The sequence below is a fragment of the Hemitrygon akajei genome, chromosome 7 (genome assembly GCF_048418815.1).
Source record: "Hemitrygon akajei chromosome 7, sHemAka1.3, whole genome shotgun sequence".
NCBI classification, from domain to species: domain Eukaryota; kingdom Metazoa; phylum Chordata; class Chondrichthyes; order Myliobatiformes; family Dasyatidae; genus Hemitrygon; species Hemitrygon akajei.
In genome coordinates, this window is record NC_133130.1 from 179922025 (window position 1) to 179943699 (window position 21675).

Consider the following 21675-nt stretch of genomic DNA (forward strand, 5'->3'; position numbering starts at 1 on the left):
TAGAATGTTTAAGGAACATTTAACCAGGCATTTAAATAGGTGTGGCATATAAGGCTGTGGTGTTCGTGCAGGTAACTGAGACTGGGGTAGATAGGGAAAGTGGTGAACATGGATGTGGTGAGCTAAAGATCTTCTTTCTGTGCTGTGCAGCTCTCTGACTCATCTCTCCTTCACACAACATCTGCTGTAAGCGAACTTGCTGAAGGGAAAGAAATCCTTTCCTATGAAAACAATTCTCTGGTACAGTGTGTGTGATCATTATATTAAAAAAAATAGCAAAAGGAAGCATCTTCCTTCTGTGGTGTGACATCTCCACAAGTTCATCTGGCTTATTGTAATCCTCTTTTTTATTGTACCGGGAATCTAGACAACACTTCTTGTTGGTTTATTGCTCTTAGATTGAACATGGCATCTTGAATAGGACTGTAAATGATGTTCAGAATGGTTTTAGTTTAAGAGCCAGCTCAACAGTGAGTCAGGACTGCAGGGAGAGTGATTACATTGGGAATCGGCCTCATGACATGGTCCTATCTCCTAGTCTGCACATACCTAGTGTTTAAATTCAATTATTTAAATCCTTTTCAACACAGAACAGTCTGCTCATCTGTTTTGTAATGCACTACTGTCAAAGGAGGACCTCAGCCATTGAATTGAATAGACGGAATTTTATTTTCTGGCCTTGGCAACATCAGGCTTTTTTATTCTGTGGAGAGAGAATTTGCTGAATAAACTGAATAGAAAAAGGGAGAATTTTATTTCGCTAACCTTGACACATTTTGCCGGAGCGTAGTTTTTGCATTAGTGTTTCTGGGAACCATTAACCCCTTTCTCAATCTGAGCATGCCCCTGTATCTGCCTTGTTTGTGCTAGTTGTGTAGTGGCATCTGCACTGGACTTCAGGGTGAGGTCCCAGGTTCGAATCCAGCTGGCTCCTTGCATGAGTTCCACCCCTGCTGGGTGGAGTGTCAAGCTAGCAACTTGGCCTCGTAAAACAGACAAATGCTAAAGAAACAGAAAAGTTGCCACCCAATGTGCCAAATGAGCTGTGAGGGGTGTTTTACCTTTTTTTTAATCTCGGCCTTGTGACTACTTCATCTCAGTAGGGCCCATGGTAATTGTGAAGTTACCTCTTGAGCCAGGTGCATTGAGTGCATAGGTGAAGGAACACTACCTCACCATTTTGTTCTCTTTTTTCACTATTTATTTTTAAATATATTCTTGTAGTAACTTATAGTAATTTCTATGTATTGCACTGTACTGCTGTTATGTAACAACAAATTTCACAACATACTGTATATCAGTGAAAATAATTCTGAAGAAGTACTGCACTGTTGGTGAGGCAGAGGGTGCAAGTAAATTAAAAACCTGACTACTTTTACAGCGATGTGTTAAACACAGGCACATGATACTCCATGGCAGTGGGCTGTCACCTCCGCAATGCCACTCCCTTGTTGGATGAAACAGATACCACAACATGAAGGAGTTATTCCTGTGTCCTGGCCAAGATCCTTTCACCACTACTATCATGAAAATGTGGTAATTAGTCAGAGTTATATTGTTGATACGAGATTGCGAGATGCTGGAATTTAGCACAACAAGCAAGATGCTGGAGGAACACGGGGATAAGGCAGCATCTGTGGAGGAAAATGGACAGTGAATATTTTGGGCCAAGACCATCTCCGGGACTGTTGAATGTGTCCATTTCCCTCCACTGACACTGCCTGACTTGGGGCTTAGTTGTATTAGATTGCTGACTCTGAGAAGTTGCAGCGCGCATATCGGCTGCTTTATTACAATAGTGACCATGCGTGCTGCTTCTGAAGATGAAAGTTCAAAGTCAATTTATCATCATAATGCATATATGTTGACAGCCAGTGGTGTAGAGGCATCCATATTGGACTTTGAGGTGAGTGGTCTCGAGTTGGAATCAGGCTGGCTCCTTGCACACTTTCCATCCATACTGCGTTGAGCATTGAGCTAGCAACTTTGCCTGTTAAAACAGACAAATGCTAAAGAGATGGTAAGGTTGCTGCCCGATGCGCCACAAAGCAAGGAAAGAAACAACATATCTGTCACCATTTACCACCCCGAGATTCATTTTCTTGCAGGTGTACTCAATAAATCCTTAACAGAATAATAACCATTATAGAATCAATGAAAGACTGCACCAACTTGGGCATTCAACCAGTTTGCAAAAGACAGCCAACTGTGCAAATACAAAAAGAGGAAATAATGACAATAAATAAATATCAAGAACATGGGATAAAGAGTCCTTGAAAGTGAGTCCATAGGTTGTGGCTGTAGAGGTCTTGTCTTGCAGCCATAATGCTGTTCATAGAATATATAGGCCATAAACCGGAACTAACCAAACCTGAACCAGCAACAGTTAAAAACAAAGCAATCTCACCAATTCCATTATTCTCTTTTTCTTTCAGATTTTCGGTGTTGCAATACTTTGCTTTCTGGTCCTCTACAAACAAGTGACTACTTGTTGATTAAACTTGTTCTCACCCAGTAAAAAGAAAACTGAAAGATGGCTCATTAAGAACAAGGGGAAATTTTTTTAAAAACTGAAAATGCTGGAAATTATCAGCAAATCAGCCAGCATTTTGTGTGTGTGTGTGTGTGTGTGTGTGTGTGTGTGTGTGTGTGTGTGTGTGTGTGTGTGTGTGTGTGTGTGTGTGTGTGTGTGTGTGTGTGTGTGTGTGTGTGTGTGTGTGTGTGTGTGTGAGAGAGAGAGTGTTAACCCTTTAGCTTTGGTTAATAATTTAGGCTACAAGGTAACTGTGTCAATGTAGGAAACTCAGCACTCATTTGGTGTACAGCAAGCTTGTACAACGGTTAATCAAATAACTTGCATTAGTACGTGTTTTGTATTGAAAGGACACATCATGTACCTCCACCTGAGAAGGTAGCATAATGCTTTAGAATACCCATGATATAGGTTCAATCCCTGCCACTATCTGTAAGGAGTTTGTGCGTTCTCCCCATGACCTCCTGCATTCCTAAAACACGTGGGGCAGGGTCAGTAAATTATGGGCATGCTATATTCGGGAGTTCCTGTACTAATCAACTTGTATACCAAATACTGTTGTCCATGGAGGCAAAAATAGGCAATAATCAGTTTCATCTTTTAACTGTGTGTTTAGATAGTACATTGTAGATTTAGGATATCTCCTAAGGGAGGCACTGAGCAAAGTTGAATTGGTCCTACTCAGGGGCCAGCTGGTGGCATAGTGATATCAGTGCCGGACTCCGGAACAGAGGTTCCCGGGTTCGAATCCAGTCGGACCGTTCCCGAGTACGCTTTCCATCCGTGCCAGGTTGAGTGCTGAGCTCACAACTCGACCTTGTAAAGTAAATACTGCGAAAATGTCTGTGTGAGGAGTGGTGCGCCACACAGTCTTTCGTTCCGCGCCTTGTAAGGCATGAAAATGCCCGACGCTGGCCTGAGTCGATGTCATCATCATCATCATACACAGAGAATAGGCGGAATGAACATTTCTTCCACCATACTCACGATCAGTGGGACTGCAGCATCGGCCACATCTTATCCCCAAAACAGATAACTTCACTCAACTTCACTAGCTCCATCATTGAAATGTCCCCACAATCACTGGACTCACTTTCAAGGACTCTTCATCTCATGTTCTTGATATTTATTATAATTTCTTTTTTTTGTATTTGCACAGTTCATTGTCTTTTGCACACTGGTTAAATGTCCAAGTTGGTGCAATCTTTCATTGATTCTATTATGGTTATTATTCTATTATGGATTTATTGATTATGCCTGCAAGGAAATAAATCTCAGGTTGTATATGGTGACATATATGTACCTTGATAATAAATTTACTTTGAATTTTGGACTGTCAGTTCTCAGTTGGCACAAAAAAATAAAGGGTAGAAAGTAAATTTTATTTGGGACAATTGAACAGATCTGCATCAACAACATCAGTTGACACTCACCAGTTGAGGGACGAAAAGTCTTTTCCAACCACTTCCGTTCACTATAAAATTTGGTGATGCTTTTTGCTGGAAATTTTATTTTCACTTTGTTTGTTGGAAAAAATAGATTTATTGACTTAGAACAATGAACTAATCACTAAACTGCAGTTCACAATACAATTGTGCAACAGGCTATCCATTACTGGACAATAATGAATGCATTTATCCACTGAGGAGCTGTTCAGTTTCAAACCATGAAATAGTTAATGTCCTTCTAATTAATTTGACATGTTGAACAACTAACATCGACCTCTAATATGCTGAGTGATGGATCACTTTGCGTTCCAAAACCACGCAAAAACACCCTCAAAAGCTTAGCTGGTTAACGAGTGATTATCACATCCACTCAGACCAGAGCAGAGGTAGTGCACTCCTTAATTCTGTTCAGAGGAGGTTGGAGTCACAGAGAGATACAGGACAGAAACTGACCTGTTGGCTTACTGAGTCCAGTCCAGCCAACACCGGCTAATTTACATTAATCCCATTGGACTCTCCCTACATTCCCAACAACTCCAAATTCCATCACTCCGCTACACATTAGAGGCAATTAACAGTGACTAATTAACCTACCAACGTGCACATTTTTGGTATGTGTGAAGTAACTGGTGTATCCAGAATAAACCCACATTGTCACAGGAAGAACTTGCAAACTCCACACAGACAGAAGTTGGGATTGACCCCGACTCGAAATGTCTTGACACAGGGTCTTTGGCACTGCAAGCCAGCATCGCTATTAGCTGCAGCACTGTGCTGCCCTATATTAAGTAGATCATCTCCAGAAATCCTCCAGGAGGACCACAATCTTGTCATTGGGTTTGGAGGCTACCTGCCTCAATTACCCAGAGAGCTATGTTGGTTTGAGTCATGGCTTTATGCTTTGGCTCTTGGTAGACTCACCCATGCTAAACAGGTCAAAGGGTAGAGGTCAGTCTAAGAGTTGTCCACCTGTCCTCCAAGTTCAGGGGGTTCAGGTCAGGGGCTACCAACCCTGACTGGTAAACAAAATTGTGACAGAAACAGCAATGAAGAATCCTTCTGCATCTGAGTGTGATGGTATTCCCGAGCCTCCATCTGGGACTTGCTTGACTGACAGTGGTGAAAACCAAAAGGAAGCTATTGACATGATAAAAGAAGCCATGAGTACTGCCAAAGATGGAGGACCTACATTGCTGCCGTAAAAACCAGTGGCATAATGGCCAGTACGTAAGTATCTCCAGGAATGAAGAATTAATCTCCAGATCTTTGCTGCCAGTGTCCCAGAGAATCCAGAAAAAATTAGAATGGCATTTTATTATGTGTTTTTGTCCACTTTCTTTGAAGACTTCTTCTGTAAACTATTACTATATTGCAGATAGTAAACAAACATTAAAAATGAATTGGAGCTGGAAATTCTCATGTTGAGCAAATGGAAATACCAAGGTTCCCTTTCCCATGATACTCAGAGTAGTAAGGAAACATCTGAGTAAAATCTAGCCTTGATCCTCAAAAAGAGGGTGAGACTTGTAAGTACAGATTAATCCAAGACTTCTTCCAACAGTCTGAAAACCCAGTTGACAGCCAGCTGAAGAAAACTTACAGAACTGTTAACCTGTTCATGAACTCTTATTGTAGAATTCCATTTGTTTAGAAAACAAGATTTGTTTTTATTCAGTCTGGTCTGAGACTCCATAGGACAACTGTTATTCAGTAATCTTCCTGTGAAATGTCTTGAACCATATGTTGCATTGAAGGAGCTATATATCTTCAAGATATAATTTAGAAAGGTTAAAATATGATCAAGGGGTCTGTAAAATGGATAAAATGGGCTTCTGGTCCAGTCAGTGTTCTGGAATTGGGTCAAAATGCCTGGCTTACACTTTGTCTGATGTTATGATCTAATTTTAGGAGAAATATTGTGGGGACAGAACCAAAAATGTAGAACAGGGCCATGGGTTGGCATGGACCAGATGGGCTGAAGGGCCTGTTTCCAGGCTGCATGACTCAATGACAATTGAGGACGATGGAAAACTGGCACAGAAAAGGAGATAAGGTCTAGGGAAGAGCACTGAATGTAAGAACTGGCTTCAGTAATATGTTCCTGTTTCTGTGTCCTTATGTTCTTTTCTCTGTGAGTTTTGTGTTAATCATCGCTCATTTGCTACTTTATACATTGTACCATTTTGAAAAGTAAAGACCATTTGTACTTACTCCTAGTTGTCCTAGAATAGATCTTAGTCATGTTCAATGAATCTTGGAGTCATGTGAACCTGGCGAGGTTAAGTTTCTGTGAAGGAATCACTTTTATTTTACAGCAAATTCTTATTATTTTCTAGACCCAGCTCTCAACAGGCAAGGGTAGGATTTGAATGATGAACTCCTAGCTGTAATTACTGTTGAGCTACGAAGACTGTCAATGCTTGTTTTGCTTCCAAGAGCAAGCTGATTCTCAAAGTAAAAAGTTGACATTTTAAGAAGGTCAACACAAGAAACTGGTGAAAGTTGGTGAAGAAAGTTCAGTTGAAAATACTTACTTTAATTTTAGGATGAAGTAACTGCCCCTTGAGAATAGATTGAGCAGAGTGGCACAAACTATGGAGTTTGGAAAATTAGGAAGTGATTTTAATTAAATAACTTTTTGAGGAGGATGGATAGGGTAGATGCTACAAGGATATTTCCTTAAACACAAAGTACACTGCAGATGCTGGGGTCAAAGCAACACGTGCAACACGCTGGAGGAACTCAGCAGGTCGGGCAGCATCCACGGAAACGAGCAGTTGACATCTCAGGCCGAGACCCTTCGTCAGGACGACAAAGGATATTTCCCGTACTGAATGGCACCAGAATTGGTGGAATATAGTTTCAGGATAAGATAAGTGATTGACCATTTAAAACTGAGATGAGGTGAGCAATGGATGAGTCTGAGGATGGTGCAGGGAAGTGGAACAAAGACCAAAGGGCAGATCAGCCATGGTTTTTTTGAAGAGGCTTGCTGACCTAACAGGCTCCATAGACTATCCAGCAGCTATATCTAGTGTTCTTATGAGGAATGACAAAATGCAGTATTATGTTCCTTGGAACTGACATAATTATAAAGGAATACAATAATTATATAGAAGAATTTCACTGTATAATTATAGAATAAAATTCTATAATTTTATAATGAAATTCTTCTATAATTATGGTTGGCACGGTAACATAGTCATTAACATAACACTTTACAGCATTGGGGTTCAGTTCCCGCCACTGTATGTAAAGGCCTTGTATGTTCTCTCCACGACTGTGTGGGTTTCCTCCAGGTGCTCCAGTTTCCTCCCACAATCTAAAAATGTACTTTTAGGGTTAGTGAGTTCTGAGCATGCTGTGTTAGTGCCGGACTTGTTACAACAATCGCTGGTTACCCAGCACAATCCTCGCTGATTTGATTTGATGCATCTCACTCTATGTTTCAATGTACATGTGACAAATAAAGCTGATATTTAATTTTTATATACGTATCTACAATTACATGTCTCTTAAAGGTGACTGTGAGTTTCTAAATACACTCAGTGGCCACTTTATTAGGTACACCTATACAGCTGTGCGTTAATGCAAATATCTAATCAGGCAATCATGTGGCAGCAACTCAATGCATAAGAGCATGCAGACATGGTCAGGAAGTTCAGTTGTTGTTCAGACCAAACATCAGAATGGGGAAGAAATGTGATCTAAGTCAGTGGTCCCCAACCACCGGGCCACGGACTGGTACCGGGCCGCGAGGAAACAATATGGTTTGGCAATATGAAACGATATAAGTCAGCTGCAATTTTCCTCATTCCCTGTCACGCCCACTGTTGAACTTGAACGCACGCAAGGTCATTACCCACATGAGGTCATCAGTCGCCTAAACGCAGTGATACCCTCGTGCCAGGGATCACTGGTTGGCCTTGGATTATCAGCCGCCTCACGCGGCCGCTGAGAAGTACCGTTGCTACTGGCCTGGAGTGCGGACAGATGGGAGCCACCTCTAAACCTGTTTAGCACACCAAATGTTCGTGGGGAATCCAGTGCTAAAATATTTGCAGACGACCTAATTCGGGCTCAGGGTTTTGTAAGTAGCAGAGCAGCTACCTCGCTGCGATCTACTGAAAGTCATCCCTTGAGCCAAACTTTTGTCGGCCGATAGATCCTACCTACCTACACAGGGGGTGGGGGGGGCGGGCACGCGCCCTGTCACTCTCTTTGTTCGGTTGGTTGCTCTCTCCGGACTGCGACCGCCGCAGCCCCGGCACGGGGGACCTCTGGCCCTTACCTTGTCCTCTCACCCCACCCACGACCAGCTGCACCTGGCCAAGACATCTGGCGGTGGGCGGGCAGGCGGGAAGCAGGTGTTCGGGCCCAGAGGCTGTCTAATGAGGCAATGAAGCCCTCAAAACTGCTTCGGTACCTTTAAGCACCCTGCACTTAAAGACAAACACGTTGAGTTTTTTGAGCAGAAAAAATGTGAGCAAGCGGAACAGAAGCAAGTGCTGAGAGCCACGAAAACTAAATTGCGGAATAGACTGGACATAAGGAACCCCTTTCGAGTACCGCTGTCTCCCGTCACCCCTTGATGGGACTGTCTTGTTGCAGGGAAACAAGCCCAAGGCTCCCTCTGATTTCAGCGATATTGATGAGTTGCAATGATTTTATATGTTCATATGAGGAAAATATGCGCTGTGTGCTTAATATTAAATTCATTAGATAAACCCTTTTGGAAATGAAATTGAGTGTATTAGCCACTTATAAGTGACTTATAGTTGACTTATCACCTATATTCCGGTTGTGATTAACGCTCCCCCCTCCCCTGTCAGCCGGTCCACAAGAATATTGTCAATATTAAACCGGTCCGCAGTGCAAAAAAGGTTGGTGACCCCTGATCTAAGTGACTGTGACCATGGAATGAACGTTGGTGCCAAAAGAGTTGGTTTGAGTATCTCAGAAACTGCTGATCTCCTGGGATCTTCATACACAACAGTTTCTAGGGTTTACAGAGAATGGTGTGAAAAACAAAAAAAAACATCTAGTGAGTGGCAGTTCTGTGGGCAAAAATGCCTTGTTAATGAGAGAGGCGGCAGTAACTGAAATAACCGCACGTTACAACAGTGGTTTGCTGAAGAGCATCTTTGAATACACAACACGTTGAACCTTGAAGTGGATGGCTACAGCAGCAGAAAATCACACAGGGCTCTACTTTTGTACCTAATAAAGTGGCCACTGAGTGGAGATATTGCTGAATTCTCAATGGCTTTTGCAGTGATGATGTAATTGTTTGAAGCACTCTCATTGCATCAACTTCATTTAGGCATCATCCAGCAGAATAATTAACCTGAAATAATTTATCAGAGCAATAAGGATTACGGGGCAGCATCACCATAACAAGTTTTCCAAATCTTGTTCAAAGAACCTATTAGATTTCAAGTCTTCAAAGGTGAGCTGTTGATTGGTTGCCTTTAACACTAGCTACATGGAATAGGGTGTAACTTGTGGTTACAATACTGGCAGTTTATTTGAGGATCTTGGATCGCAAAATAAACTGACTTGCAAATATTGGACATTACATTTAAAAGGATTGAATTCACCAACAACAATCTGCTGTTATCAATAATACAAACAGTTACGCTCTGGAATTGCCACTGAGGACAGCAGTGATTGGCAGGGTCTTGCCCATTACTGAATTATTTGACCTTAGCTAAAGTGCTAATGGATGGACTGTTACAAGCAAGCGGCAAGTCCTACATGTATTAAAGAGACAATAGCAAACAGTATAATGAGGAAAGAAAAGTAGTGCATGTGTACCATTCGGGCCCATTTCAGTCCCTTTTCTGCACTAAGCAAGCTAACCATTTGTATAATTACCAAGAAGACCCACTGTCTTTTGAGAGAAAGCAGCAATTTCCAATGATTTCAGCTGACATCAAATCATAAAATGAAATTGTGTTGGCTATCCTAGGGAAGAATAACATTCCCCTGTGCATATTACAGTAAAATGAAATGGTCTTGTGTTTATAGTGCAATTTTTGCAGGACGCACATAACCAGGCACTGAACTTAAGTACGTAAACATAGTATCCAGGTTCTACAGAAGCTCTTGCAAATAGCAATGAGATGAATCGGAGTCAGGTTTATTGCAACTGACATGTCACAAAATTTGTTGTCTTGTGGCAGCAGTGCACCGCAGGCATAACAAATTGCTGTAAATTACAATAAATAAGGTTAGATAAGTAAGTGAATAGTGAGGTCAAAAATATGATGGCAGAAGAGAAGAGACTGTTCCTAAAACACTGAATGTGGGTCTGCAGGCTCCTGTACTTCCTCACTGATGGTAGCAACGAGAGGAGGTCCTGGATGGTGAGAATCCAAAATGATGGATTCAGCCTTCTTGAGGAACTGCTGTTTAGAAGATGTTCTCGCTAGTGGGGAGGTTGTGCCCGTGGTGGAGCTGGATGAGTTCACATCCCCCGAAGCCTCTACGATCCATACCAGGTAGTGATGCAGTCAGATCGACCCTCCATGGTAGATCTGAAGAAATTTTCTAGAGTCTTTGGTGACATACCAAATCTCCACGAACTGCTAATGAAGTATAGCTGCTTGCATGCCTTCATTATGACTGCATCAATAAGTCAAGATGATAAAGTCAAGTGAGTACCTTTTTCATGGTGTTGGTAAGGGAGAAATGAACTCTGTTCTTCCAAACAACAATGCCACGTTTTTTTAAATCACCTAACAGACAAGATTTTAAAAAAGCGCTCTGGCCATCGTAGCACTCTTACAGAGCTGCAGCAAGAGATCACTCTTGAACATGTGCTGTACTTACAGAATAATATTTTCCTTCTTGAAATGAATAGTATCATCCTGCAGGCATTACAGGAATAACCTACTATATTCAGAGAAAATGGAATGTGTTTTTATTTATATCAGGGTATTGCTGCAATTATTGCACAGGAATAGAGCAATCATATACCATGCATAAGTGCTAGTTCCATGTATTAAATCATATACACAAAATACTGAAGGAACCCTGCAAGTCAGGTAGCATCTATGGAGCAGAATAAACAGTCAACATTTTGGAACTCCGATGATGGTCTCATTTCAAAATGTCAATGGAGTCCGGATGGATAAACATTGACTGTTTATTCCCCTCCATAGATGCTACCTAACTTACCAAGTTCCTCCTGCATTTTGTGTGTTTTGTTCAAGATTTCAAGCTTTTGCAGAATCTCAGGTATATGATATACATGGAACAGATTGCCCTGTAGATATTAGAGAATCGCAGTGTGCTACTTTGAAAATTAACACTTTCTTCAATACATGATAAAAGGTGAATTCACCCTGTATGTATTACTGGAACACTGCTCCCTGAGAACATACTGTATTACACAATTTATATGATGGAAAGTTACACACTTTTATATTTTGTGGAGAATTAGAACTCTCTATGTATATTATTGAAGATGCAACACACTTTTATGTTGTTACGTCCTGTTGTTTCCGTATCCAATTATCAGGATAACCTGCTGATAAACTTACTATTATCCTCAGCTTGTCTCTTGGAATCATGTTTATGCTACAGTCATGTTCACTGGATGCTCTCCTCTTCCCTGCTCTGGTTCACTCACCATTGCCAGACTGAGTAGTGAGTTCTCCCTCTCTGTGTACTGGGAAGGAAGGATGTCCTCTACACTTTGTAGGAATTCTATTTCCTTATCCCCTTTATCTACCTCTTCCACCAGTTAGCTTCAGTGTAGTTGAAATCCCCTGTGATTCTTACTTTAGATTTCAGGTAGTTATTGATCCTTAAATATCTTCATCTCTTCACGTTTAGATGGTATTTCTGACTTTCTGGCAGCTGCATTGCTTTTTAATAGCATTATGTTACCTCATTTTTCTTCATATACTTCACTTTTCCTGCTTTCTGGTATCTATTCTATTTTATTAAATCCTACAATGTTTGATTCAAGCAAATAATCTGAATCCGCCAAGTTTATTAATCTTTCCAGTTCCCATTTTATTATAAACTTGGCGTATTGTAGTATATGGTCGATTTGATGCTTTTAATAGAGTTCCTCTTATTTTATTTTAACCATCCCTTTACATATATTTTTATAACCCTACTTATTCCTGATCTGTTTATGAACAATATGTTTTATAGATAGAATAGCACATCTTATATATATATTAAAGAATAATTCAGGCTGATGATATATTTACACATTACATAGTAGAGTAGTAAATTTTACAGCGAACCCAGTGAGTTTGAACGGAGAGAGAAATACACAAGAACTCTTTAGCTCTTCTCCAGCCACAAATTTGCTTAATATCTGAAATTTGCTTGGAAATTAACAGAAATAACACCCAATAGTCTAGAAAACCTACCAGTCGGGCACCATCAAAGTTCCGAAGATGCTAGATATTACTGTATAGTAATAAGGATATTCCACACTGCATGAGAGGATAAACCTGACTCTGATTATGAATATTGTATGAAAAGCAAGAATATTGGAAGAAGCTGGAAACTTGAACTAAAAGTAGAACATTTTGGAAAAACTCAACAGGTCATATAATATTTAAAAAATGAAATGGGCCTGGAAATGGGAATTTTGACCCATATTGTCCATTTCAACCATGATGTCCATTTATATAAATCTCATTTGCTTACCTGTGTTAGGCCCACATCCCTCTACTCCTTTCCTATCCTGGTGCCTATCCAATGTACAACGCTATCATAGTATCTGCTTCCAATGCCTTAATTCCAGATAGTTACCAACCTCTGTGTGAAAAGCTTACCCTTCACATATCCGTTAAATTCCGCTCCTTTCACCTTAACCCTATGTCTTCCCCCTTCCTTTTCAGTCCCGAAGAAGGGTCTCAGCCCGGAATGTCAGCTGTTTATTCATTTCCATAGATGCTGCCTGATCTGCTGAGTTCCTCCAGCATTTTGTGTGTGTCACCTTAAACCTGCGCCCTCTAGTTCTAGACTCTCTGACACTAGGTAGTAGTAATGCGATCACTCAAGCCGAGTATCATGTTCTCTTAAGGAGTTGTCTATTAGTGGGTCTTCAGGCAGATCCAGGATTCACATGTTCTAGTAGGGTGGATTCCCTTCATGGAGAATGCTCGTGTGTGACTCTGTTTAATGTGGGGAAGCTGATGAATGGGCAGCCACCACATAGTCCTTGACAGATTGGGGCCAGGGTCCAGTGGCATAGAATGTAAAACAACGGGGGACCCTTCATCGCTGCAGCCTTCTTCTACCTTCATTGCTGCAGCCTTCCTTCGCCTTCACTGCCATTGTGATGTGTCATCATCTTCCACCCGCTCCACTACTGAGGTCTTGGTTGGATCGCTGTTTGTCGGGAACCTCCCCTTTGACCTTACCAGTATGGATGACCTTGTCAGGAACCTCCCCTTTGACCTTACCAGTATGGGTGACCTTGCCTGGAACTCAATGCCAGATGGCTAAACTCCAGACGGCATCATTCTCTGGATCTCAGGAACTCACAAGTCTCTCCACCATAACAAGGTGACAATCCTTGAGAAGATTTCCTACACTCGGAAAATGATTCTGGCTATCTATCCTTTCTAGGCCCCACGTTATTCTATTAACCTCCATGAGGCCAGACAACATCTGTTGGGAGAGAAGCAGAGTTAATGTTCTTTGGACGAGGATCTTTTATCAGAGTTGGGAAAAATTTGGATATCAGATGTTTTGCATTGCAGAGAAGCTGAAGGGGCACAGAGAACAGAGAGAATGCATGTGATAGGATGCTGAATGATGGGGGTGATGATGCAGAATGAGAGCGAGAGAGGTGAAGACTTGTTAATCAGCTGGTCTAACCATAGCAGATGGCATTGGAAGAACTGAATGAAAATAGTAGAAGTGAAAGAGAGAGAGAGTGGGAGGAAACTGAGAGATATAAAATACTGCAGATGTCGGAAAGCTGAAATAGAGAATGCTGGAAATAGCGGATCAGACAACATCAGTGTGGGAGAAATCACATTACAGGTTGATGAGTTTCCATCAAAACTGACCAGGCTGGTCAACAGAAATTGGGGAATTTTGTCCTAAGGGCTTTAATATGGTTTGTTGAAAGGTGAGAATGGAAATCAAAGTCAGTGTGCAGATGAGGATTCTGAAATAAAAATTGATAATGCTGGAAATACTCAGCAGGTTAAGTGAGCATCAGTAGAAACAGAATCATTGACCTGGAATGTTAACACTCATTTTTTTCTCTAAAGATATTCACTGACCTGTTACTTCCAGCATTTTCTGTTCTTCTGGCATCCTGTAAATATTGTTGTAGAGAATATTACCAGTTGCACAGAACTGAACACAATGAAGTGTGGCTGGGAATTGAAATTACAACTTTATTAAACCTGGAGAAAGGTGTGTAGTTCTGGTCACAATGTTAAAGGAAGGATACAAGTGTGCTGGAGGAGGGAGGAGGGGCGATTCACCAGGATGTTGTGGGGAATGAAACAAGGAAGGAGTTGCTAAGTTGGCATTTTCTCTTTCCAGCTGAAGAGACTGAGGGGTGAACAGTATATAAAATGTATAAAATGAGGGGGGTGGATAAAGGAGATCAGTTAGATCTTCTTACTCATGATGGAGGAAGGGGACTAAGACAAGATGACAGAGGTGAGAGATGGGAGGTTTAGAGGGAGGCGATGGGTAATATTTTCACACACAGTTGGAGGTGTTGGATGCAGATATTCTTATAACATTTAGGAAGCATCTATACAAATACCTGAACTAGAAAAGCATAGAACCCTATCGTCTTAATGTGGATTGACGGGATTGGTGTAGGTGAATGGAAACAGGTAGAATACACATAGTGGGCCGAATGGCCTGTTTCTCCGCTGCCTCTGTGGTGGGTGCATTGCAAGAAAAAAATATTTATGTTAATTCTAACCAACTCCATCTCCCCACTCCCACAATCTGCGCTTGTATCATAATATGGGAGCACACCAGTAGTCCTGGGTGTACGCAGATAACCGGCGGGACGGAGCTCCTCTCCTGGCAATGAGACGGGGTGTATTTTAATGCCGCTTATGGGACAAAACAGAGTGGGGATGAATTGGGTCTCACTGAAAGTGTTACAACGAAAGCAATTTTACAAGGAAGTAGGGACGATACCCGCTGTGTTTGCACAGACCCTGGCTGCTTCTTGGGATAATTAAAAGCTGTGTGAACGGCTGGCTGCTCGCTCGCAGAAGCTCCAACCAACCTGCAGCGCCTGAATCTGTCTGCACCGCGGGCTGCGAGCCTGCTTGTCCAGAAAGCGGCTATTTTTAATATATATTGTCTTTTTTTCTGCCCTTTTTATTTCCCACTTTCCTCTCCCCCCAGGAGAATTCCGAGAGCCTGCTTCTTGGCGTCGGCTAATGTGGTTTGTACGAGGCAGAAGGACTTAACATCTCGGCACAAGTGTTTTAGCCAGGAGTGGGTGGGTTGGTGGGGGGGGGGGCGTGAGGTGGAGGCGGGGGTGCAGGGCTGAGGTGGATTCGTTCATCCTTCCCCACGCATCCCCTCTCTCCACTACCAGCTCCCCATCAATTCCCGCTGGACTTGATTGCATTTTCATGAGCTGGGAGGCAGCTCCTGACAGTCATTGGCGAATCGTGGCAGAGCCGCCGAATGTCAGGAGGAGAGGCGAACAGGAGGGTGATGCTCTTGTGCCCCGCACCATCTCTGGGATTGCACCAGAACCCCCTAAACCCACATCCTGAACCGCGAGGTATCAGGCAGTAATTTAAACCGAAGGGGTGGGAGAGCCCCGGGTCAGTTTCTTGTTAAAATCCTGGATTACAGTCATTCACATAGACATCTTTGGAAGAAGTGAAAATGACCGACAAGTGCAGTCTGTGGAGCGCGATCTCTGCGGCGGCTTGCTGCTTCTACCGAGGTTCCTTCATGCAGGTTCAGGTAAGGGGAGGATCCGGCATTAAGTATCCCGCCTGGCTGTGTGCGCCGTCCTCACACGGAGGAGATACGAGGTTGCAGCACACACTGCCAGCGTTCTGCAGATCACTACTTTATGAATGAGATTTGCAAGTAGTAATTGTAAACTGTTTCATCCAACCCCACAGCGCTAGCATCTTGCTTTCTGTCGCGGAAAGGTTGGTCGATTTTGAAATTCCTTAAGTAATCGCGTTAGCTTTGTATTCTTCCACAGGTAGCGTCTAAACTGAGAACACTAAATCTGTATATATTATGTAGTTGCGTATATATTATCTGTAGTTATGGATGTGATATAGTTATGTATATATTAAATACACAGTTAAGTGTGAATGTATCAGTGAATTACAGTTAAATTAATGGCGTTAAAGGGTTTGATTTAAAAATTTTCTGGCGGGTAGGTTTTACAGAGAACAGTGCAATGGTGTTAAACTAATCCAAAGAAAAATACACTTTTTGACAATCACACTCAGGGTGTGTGTGTGTGTGTGTGTGTGTGTGTGTGTGTGTGTGTGTGTGTGTGTGTGTGTGTGTGTGTGTGTGTGTGTGTGTGTGTGTGTGTGTGTGTGTGTGTGTGTGTGTGTGTGTGTGTGTGTGTGTGTGTGTGAGAGAGAGAGAGAGAGAGTGTGTGTCACGCAGAGAGGATCGATCCAGAGGAACAATACTATTCAGAGAGATAGCCACAACCGATACAAAGAGAAGGGAAAGATTCATTTCCAATGAGAAATGAGACATAACAATAGGGAAGAAGACAGACGGGAAGAGACAGAAAGCTCATAGATACTCTGGTGTAATACAGAAAGAGATGCGCTCAGACACACAGTGAGACAAAGCTAAAGAGGAGACTCTCGGGGAAACACAAAGACGCACACTTATAGGTTTAGAACAGCACACATACTTCTGGAGTCACAAGGACGAGGGACAGGTGGATCGTGACTGCCCTGTTCCAGTGTGCGCTGAATCTGTTGATCGTTGGTTCTCTCAATGATGTAATGCTGTGACCCTCCTTCATGTCGTCACTGAGTTCCTCTGGAATTTGAAACGTGACCCCGTGGACCACGCTTGTAGTTTGTAACAGTCAATGTCCTCGTCACTTTCTTGCCTCGGGCCTGAGGCAGGTTGGTATCTGGGCAGGGATGAGTAAAGTCTAGGTTTCTCATGCGGGGGTAGCTCCTGGGCGCGTCGTTCCTTCAGTAGTAGCCGAGATGGCAATGAATAATAATGAATTTAGCAAAGTGGGAGGAATTTTGAACACCTACCTCACACCTGCCACCCCCTTTACCTCCTAACCTCCGATTTATCAAAGTGGAAGTGGGCGAAGGGGAATTTTAAATGTGTCATCTCGGATTATCTGACAGATTTTTCTCTCTGTCTCTCTCACACACACACACAAACATAATAAAATCTGCAGAAACTGGAAATCCAAAGCAACACACTCAAATGCTGCAGGGCAGGCAGTATCTACAGTCGACGTTTCGGGCCGAGACCCTTTTTCACACACACACACACACACACACACATACACACACACACACACACACACACACACACACACACACACACACACACACACACACACACACACACACACACACACACACACAGCAGGGTGCCGGCAATAAGCAGGAGACCCACCGGTTGTATCCTCCCCACTCCCGGTGACCGAGTGGGGAAACTGTGAGCCAGGCCCACACACACGCCTGGCAAAGAGATGAGAATTGGAGGGAATAGCTGGAAGCAGGTCCATTGAGGCAGCCCGCATCACATCTGGAGATGCCGCCAGGGCGCGCAAAAAGCTCCCTCACGCTGAGAAATGAATACAGGATGTGTGTTTTAGCTTGTTTTTGTATGTAATAACAAGTGTAGTGAAAGGAAAGCGAGGAGCAGATGAACGAGTGGCCTCTCTTTAGCATGGAGGAGCTGTTGACGGTGTTGGTCATCTGGAGAACAAAGACTCTGAGTGTTCAGTGACTCATTTCCTTCTCCTAACGGCGGAGTACTCAACATCCAAAGGACGTTAAATGCATTATTTTCATTTTATTGACGACTCTTGATGGGATTGACCTTCAATTATTGATAAATCATAACGCCCTATAGTCATCTTTGGAGTGGCCAACTGCGTAACCCTGAAAATTCTTACAGACATAGAAAACCTACAGCACGATACAGGCCCTTCGGCCCACGATGCTGTGCCAAACATACTTATTTTAGAAATTTCGCGTTGATTGAATTCACGGAGATTTACCTTAAATCTACGGAAGAGCGGATTTGGAGTACCGCTGTTTACCCAGTTCCTTGCCAAGTTAGCCCACCCACAAACCCGCCTACCTCTTGCATTGACCCCCTTTTCCATGACCAATCCCTCTTAAGCGATGTGAGTGTTTATAGCGGGCTGTTCCACCACAGGTGTGTCACGGCTTTATTTAGTGCTCTTCATCCGACATGTTCTCAAGCGAGGACCAGTGGCGAGACAGCAAGTCTTTCGGCTTCCCTTCTTCAAAGCACCAGCATCGCAATCACACCCCAACTCTCCTGAGGAACTGAACGCGGACATTTGTGTCTGAACGGTTCCGTTCCACTAGTAAGTAATATATATGCCTCGAGAGAAGGTGGGAGAAGATGTAAAGTAAATTAACACACCGACTTTACAATCACTTTCTGTCTAAGTGTGGTCTTTATAATTGCAGCTTACGTTATACACTTTCTGCTCAGGAAATCATTATCCGATGTAGCGATCAAATATTTAAACACAGCCACATGGCCCCATACGCGCCATTTTAAGGTTCGATCAGAAACCGGACGCTGGGGGAGGGGGGATGGGGGTCGCTGTATCTCAGCCTGCGGCCTCACAGGAGCAAGTTTTTTTTTAATTTCCAGAATTTGACATGCACACTAACAACGCGAGATTAATGTATCTGTAAACTGAAAGGGAAATATGAGAATTCTATTGGAAATACAGGGTCAGGGTGACGGGCCCATTAATATAACATTTCTATTTCATCGCCAGCAACCTGGAGTCAATTCATTTGGAATACTGTTAGGGGGGATGCTAATTTCATTTTTATTTTATGTCGGTCGGAGCTTCAAAGCATCAATGCAGGGGCTACTTAAGTTAGCCGACGGAACACTATACTGTTCCCAATTTTAAATATACTGGAAAGTACTAGAAGAGAAGTAGTTTCTAAGTTTGGAGACAGTGAGTGGCAGAACTGATATGTGTTTCTGTCAGGGAGAGAAAATATCCTACCAGAAACTGCCTTTTAAACCATTACATAGCTAAAAAATTCCGGTTTAAATCCCGCGTAAATTGCAGGGATACAAACCCATTAAAATAACAGACTATCACCCCTGTGGAAATAACGATGGAAAACGGCAAATGGCATACATCCGAATTACTGGTAATAATCCCTAATCTAACATTGATTTAAACCCTTCAAAATCAGCCATGATGGAATAGCGCAGCAGACTTGACGGGCCGGATGGCCTAATCCAGTCCCTCATGTATTGTGGAATGTGCTGCGGTTATGTAAAGAGATTCAGTGGCAACTTTCTAAAGGGATTGTGACAAATACTCAAGGTGGGAGAGAATTTTCGGGATGGGGCAATTGGAGAGAGGAAATAAATTGGATAGAGCTAATAGCCTATTTTGTTGTAAAATTTGTTGACGGGGGGGGGGGGGGGCGGTCTCTTTTCATTTCTCTAATCCCTGGATGCCTCTTTGGTGATTTCCCCAAATCGGTACGGTTATTGGTCTGTCAGCTCCCGTTAGGTAAACAGTGACTGTCACACCCAAAATCTGAAAGAACAGTTTCTAATATATTGGATCCAAACTGCGATTGTAGCGAAAAAAGGGCCTTTAAAATGTTGGGGGTAATCAGTTTTCCATCATCATGCTATTGTCTTCTGCTTGTTACAGGCATTCTTTATCTGAACAAGCTGTTCGGGAAATTAAGAAGGAAAAGCTCACACGCTGCAGGAATGACATTTAAGGTCTCAGCAAGCAGCTGTACCGTGTTGTCCCTAGACCAATGGGAGTCTTTCCTTTGTGGTAGAGGTGACATCATTTCTAGCCAATAGTAGCTCTTCTAGATGACATCCAGAGAAGAAAGAGCCCGCTGACAGAGGGAGAGAGAATCCTTAACCTTTTCAGCACCAGAGCTTCACCTTCCCTTCCCATCTCCAGTAGCCCGACTGCGGTTAGAACAAAAACATTCAACATTACAGCGCAATACAGGCCCACCATGTGTGCCGATCTTATAACCTACTCTAAAATCAATCTCACCCTTCTCTACTATCTAGCCCTCTATTTTTCTATCAGTTTGCTATCCAGTTCAAATTACACCCCAATTCATGAACCCTCAAAATAGTGCGATATATTCAAATGCAGAAGGCATCATTGTCGAGCCTATTCTGTCCTTTTTTCCGGCAAATAGCCACTGCCACAGAGATAAACATAGAGTGAGCTGCAGATTGGAAGTAATTGCTTTAGAATTCACCCACAACAGGGAGAATTCTTTGGTTTATAGCTGTGGATTGAGTTTGTGATTATTACCCTGACAGTTCAGGATTTTGGTTTTTTTTGCACCTTGAAGTTTAAAGTGACGAGACTGGGTTTTGAGACTATTCTTTATGCTGGTGCAGTGGTGCCAGTCTCTGCGCTCCCATTGGCTACTGAGCTGTGACGTCTGCGCCGGAGGATTAATTGCTCCTGCACCAGGGTTGCAGATTTATGAAGAAATTATGCGCAGCTCATTACCGGGAACTTCAGAGTCCCAGGCATAATCAATTTGGTTAATCATTCCTCCCATTTTTTCAGCATTTTCCTGCTGCCGCCTGAAGTACATAGAACGTAGAACCTTACGGCACAGTACAGGCCCTTCAGCCCACAATGCTGTGCTGACTATTTAACTAATCTATAAGCAATCTTCTTTCCCGCTTACATAATCCATTTCCTATCACCCATGTGCCTAACTAAGTTTGTTAAATGCCCTTAGTGTATCTGCCTCTTCCACCACCCCTGGCAGGACATTCCATGCACCCACCACTCTGTGTAAAGAACTTACCTCTTACCTGCTCCCCATACTTTCCACCAATCATCTTAAACTTATGCCCCCTCCTATTAGCTATTTCCAGCTTAGGGAAAAAAGTCACTGGCTGTCCACTCCATCGACACCTTTTATCATTTTGTACACCTCTATCAAGTCATCTCTCATTCTTTTTCACTCCAAAGAGAAAAGTCCTAGCTTGCTCAACCTTACTTTATAAGACATGCCTTCTAGTCCAGGCAGCATCTTGGTAAATCTCCTCTGCACCCACTCTAAAATGTCCACATTCTTCCTATAATGAGGTGACCAAAACTGAACATAATATTCCAAGTGTGGTAAGGCAAGGGTTGCAACATTACCCCATGACTCTTCTTTTTGAGCACCTCATCATCTCTTCAATGGTCCTCTCACTCCCACCCTGCAGTCTCGTTTCCTTTTGACTGCCTCAGTTACTACCCCCTTGCACAGCCCATGCCTCAGAGACCCGGGTTTGGGGTCAGGAATGCTACAAGAAAATCGTACATAAACCAGGGACCCGTTTGGTGGGTGGATGTGGACTATGCGTGCCAATGATCTGTGTTGACAATTCATTTCTGAGGAAGTGCAGCAAAGCCCATCCTTCAGATGAGAAAGTAAACCAAGAAAGTCATAAAAGATGCTTTCATTCTTTAAG

General features: G+C 42.7%; 1 protein-coding gene across 5 annotated transcripts in view; it reads left to right on the plus strand.

Moving 5' to 3' along the window:
• Nucleotides 1-21675, plus strand: part of LOC140731238 (SH2 domain-containing protein 3C-like) — a 203935-nt gene that overhangs the window by 137791 nt on the left and 44469 nt on the right. The window contains exon 1 of one of the 5 annotated variants that reach the window (XM_073052771.1): nucleotides 15534-15924. The exons of the other annotated variants lie outside the window; for them this stretch is intronic. Within the exon in view, the coding sequence (XP_072908872.1) occupies nucleotides 15844-15924 (81 nt within the window). The 5' untranslated portion in view covers nucleotides 15534-15843. Of the gene's footprint in view, nucleotides 1-15533; nucleotides 15925-21675 lie in introns of those variants that run through there. 5 annotated transcript variants of the gene reach the window in all.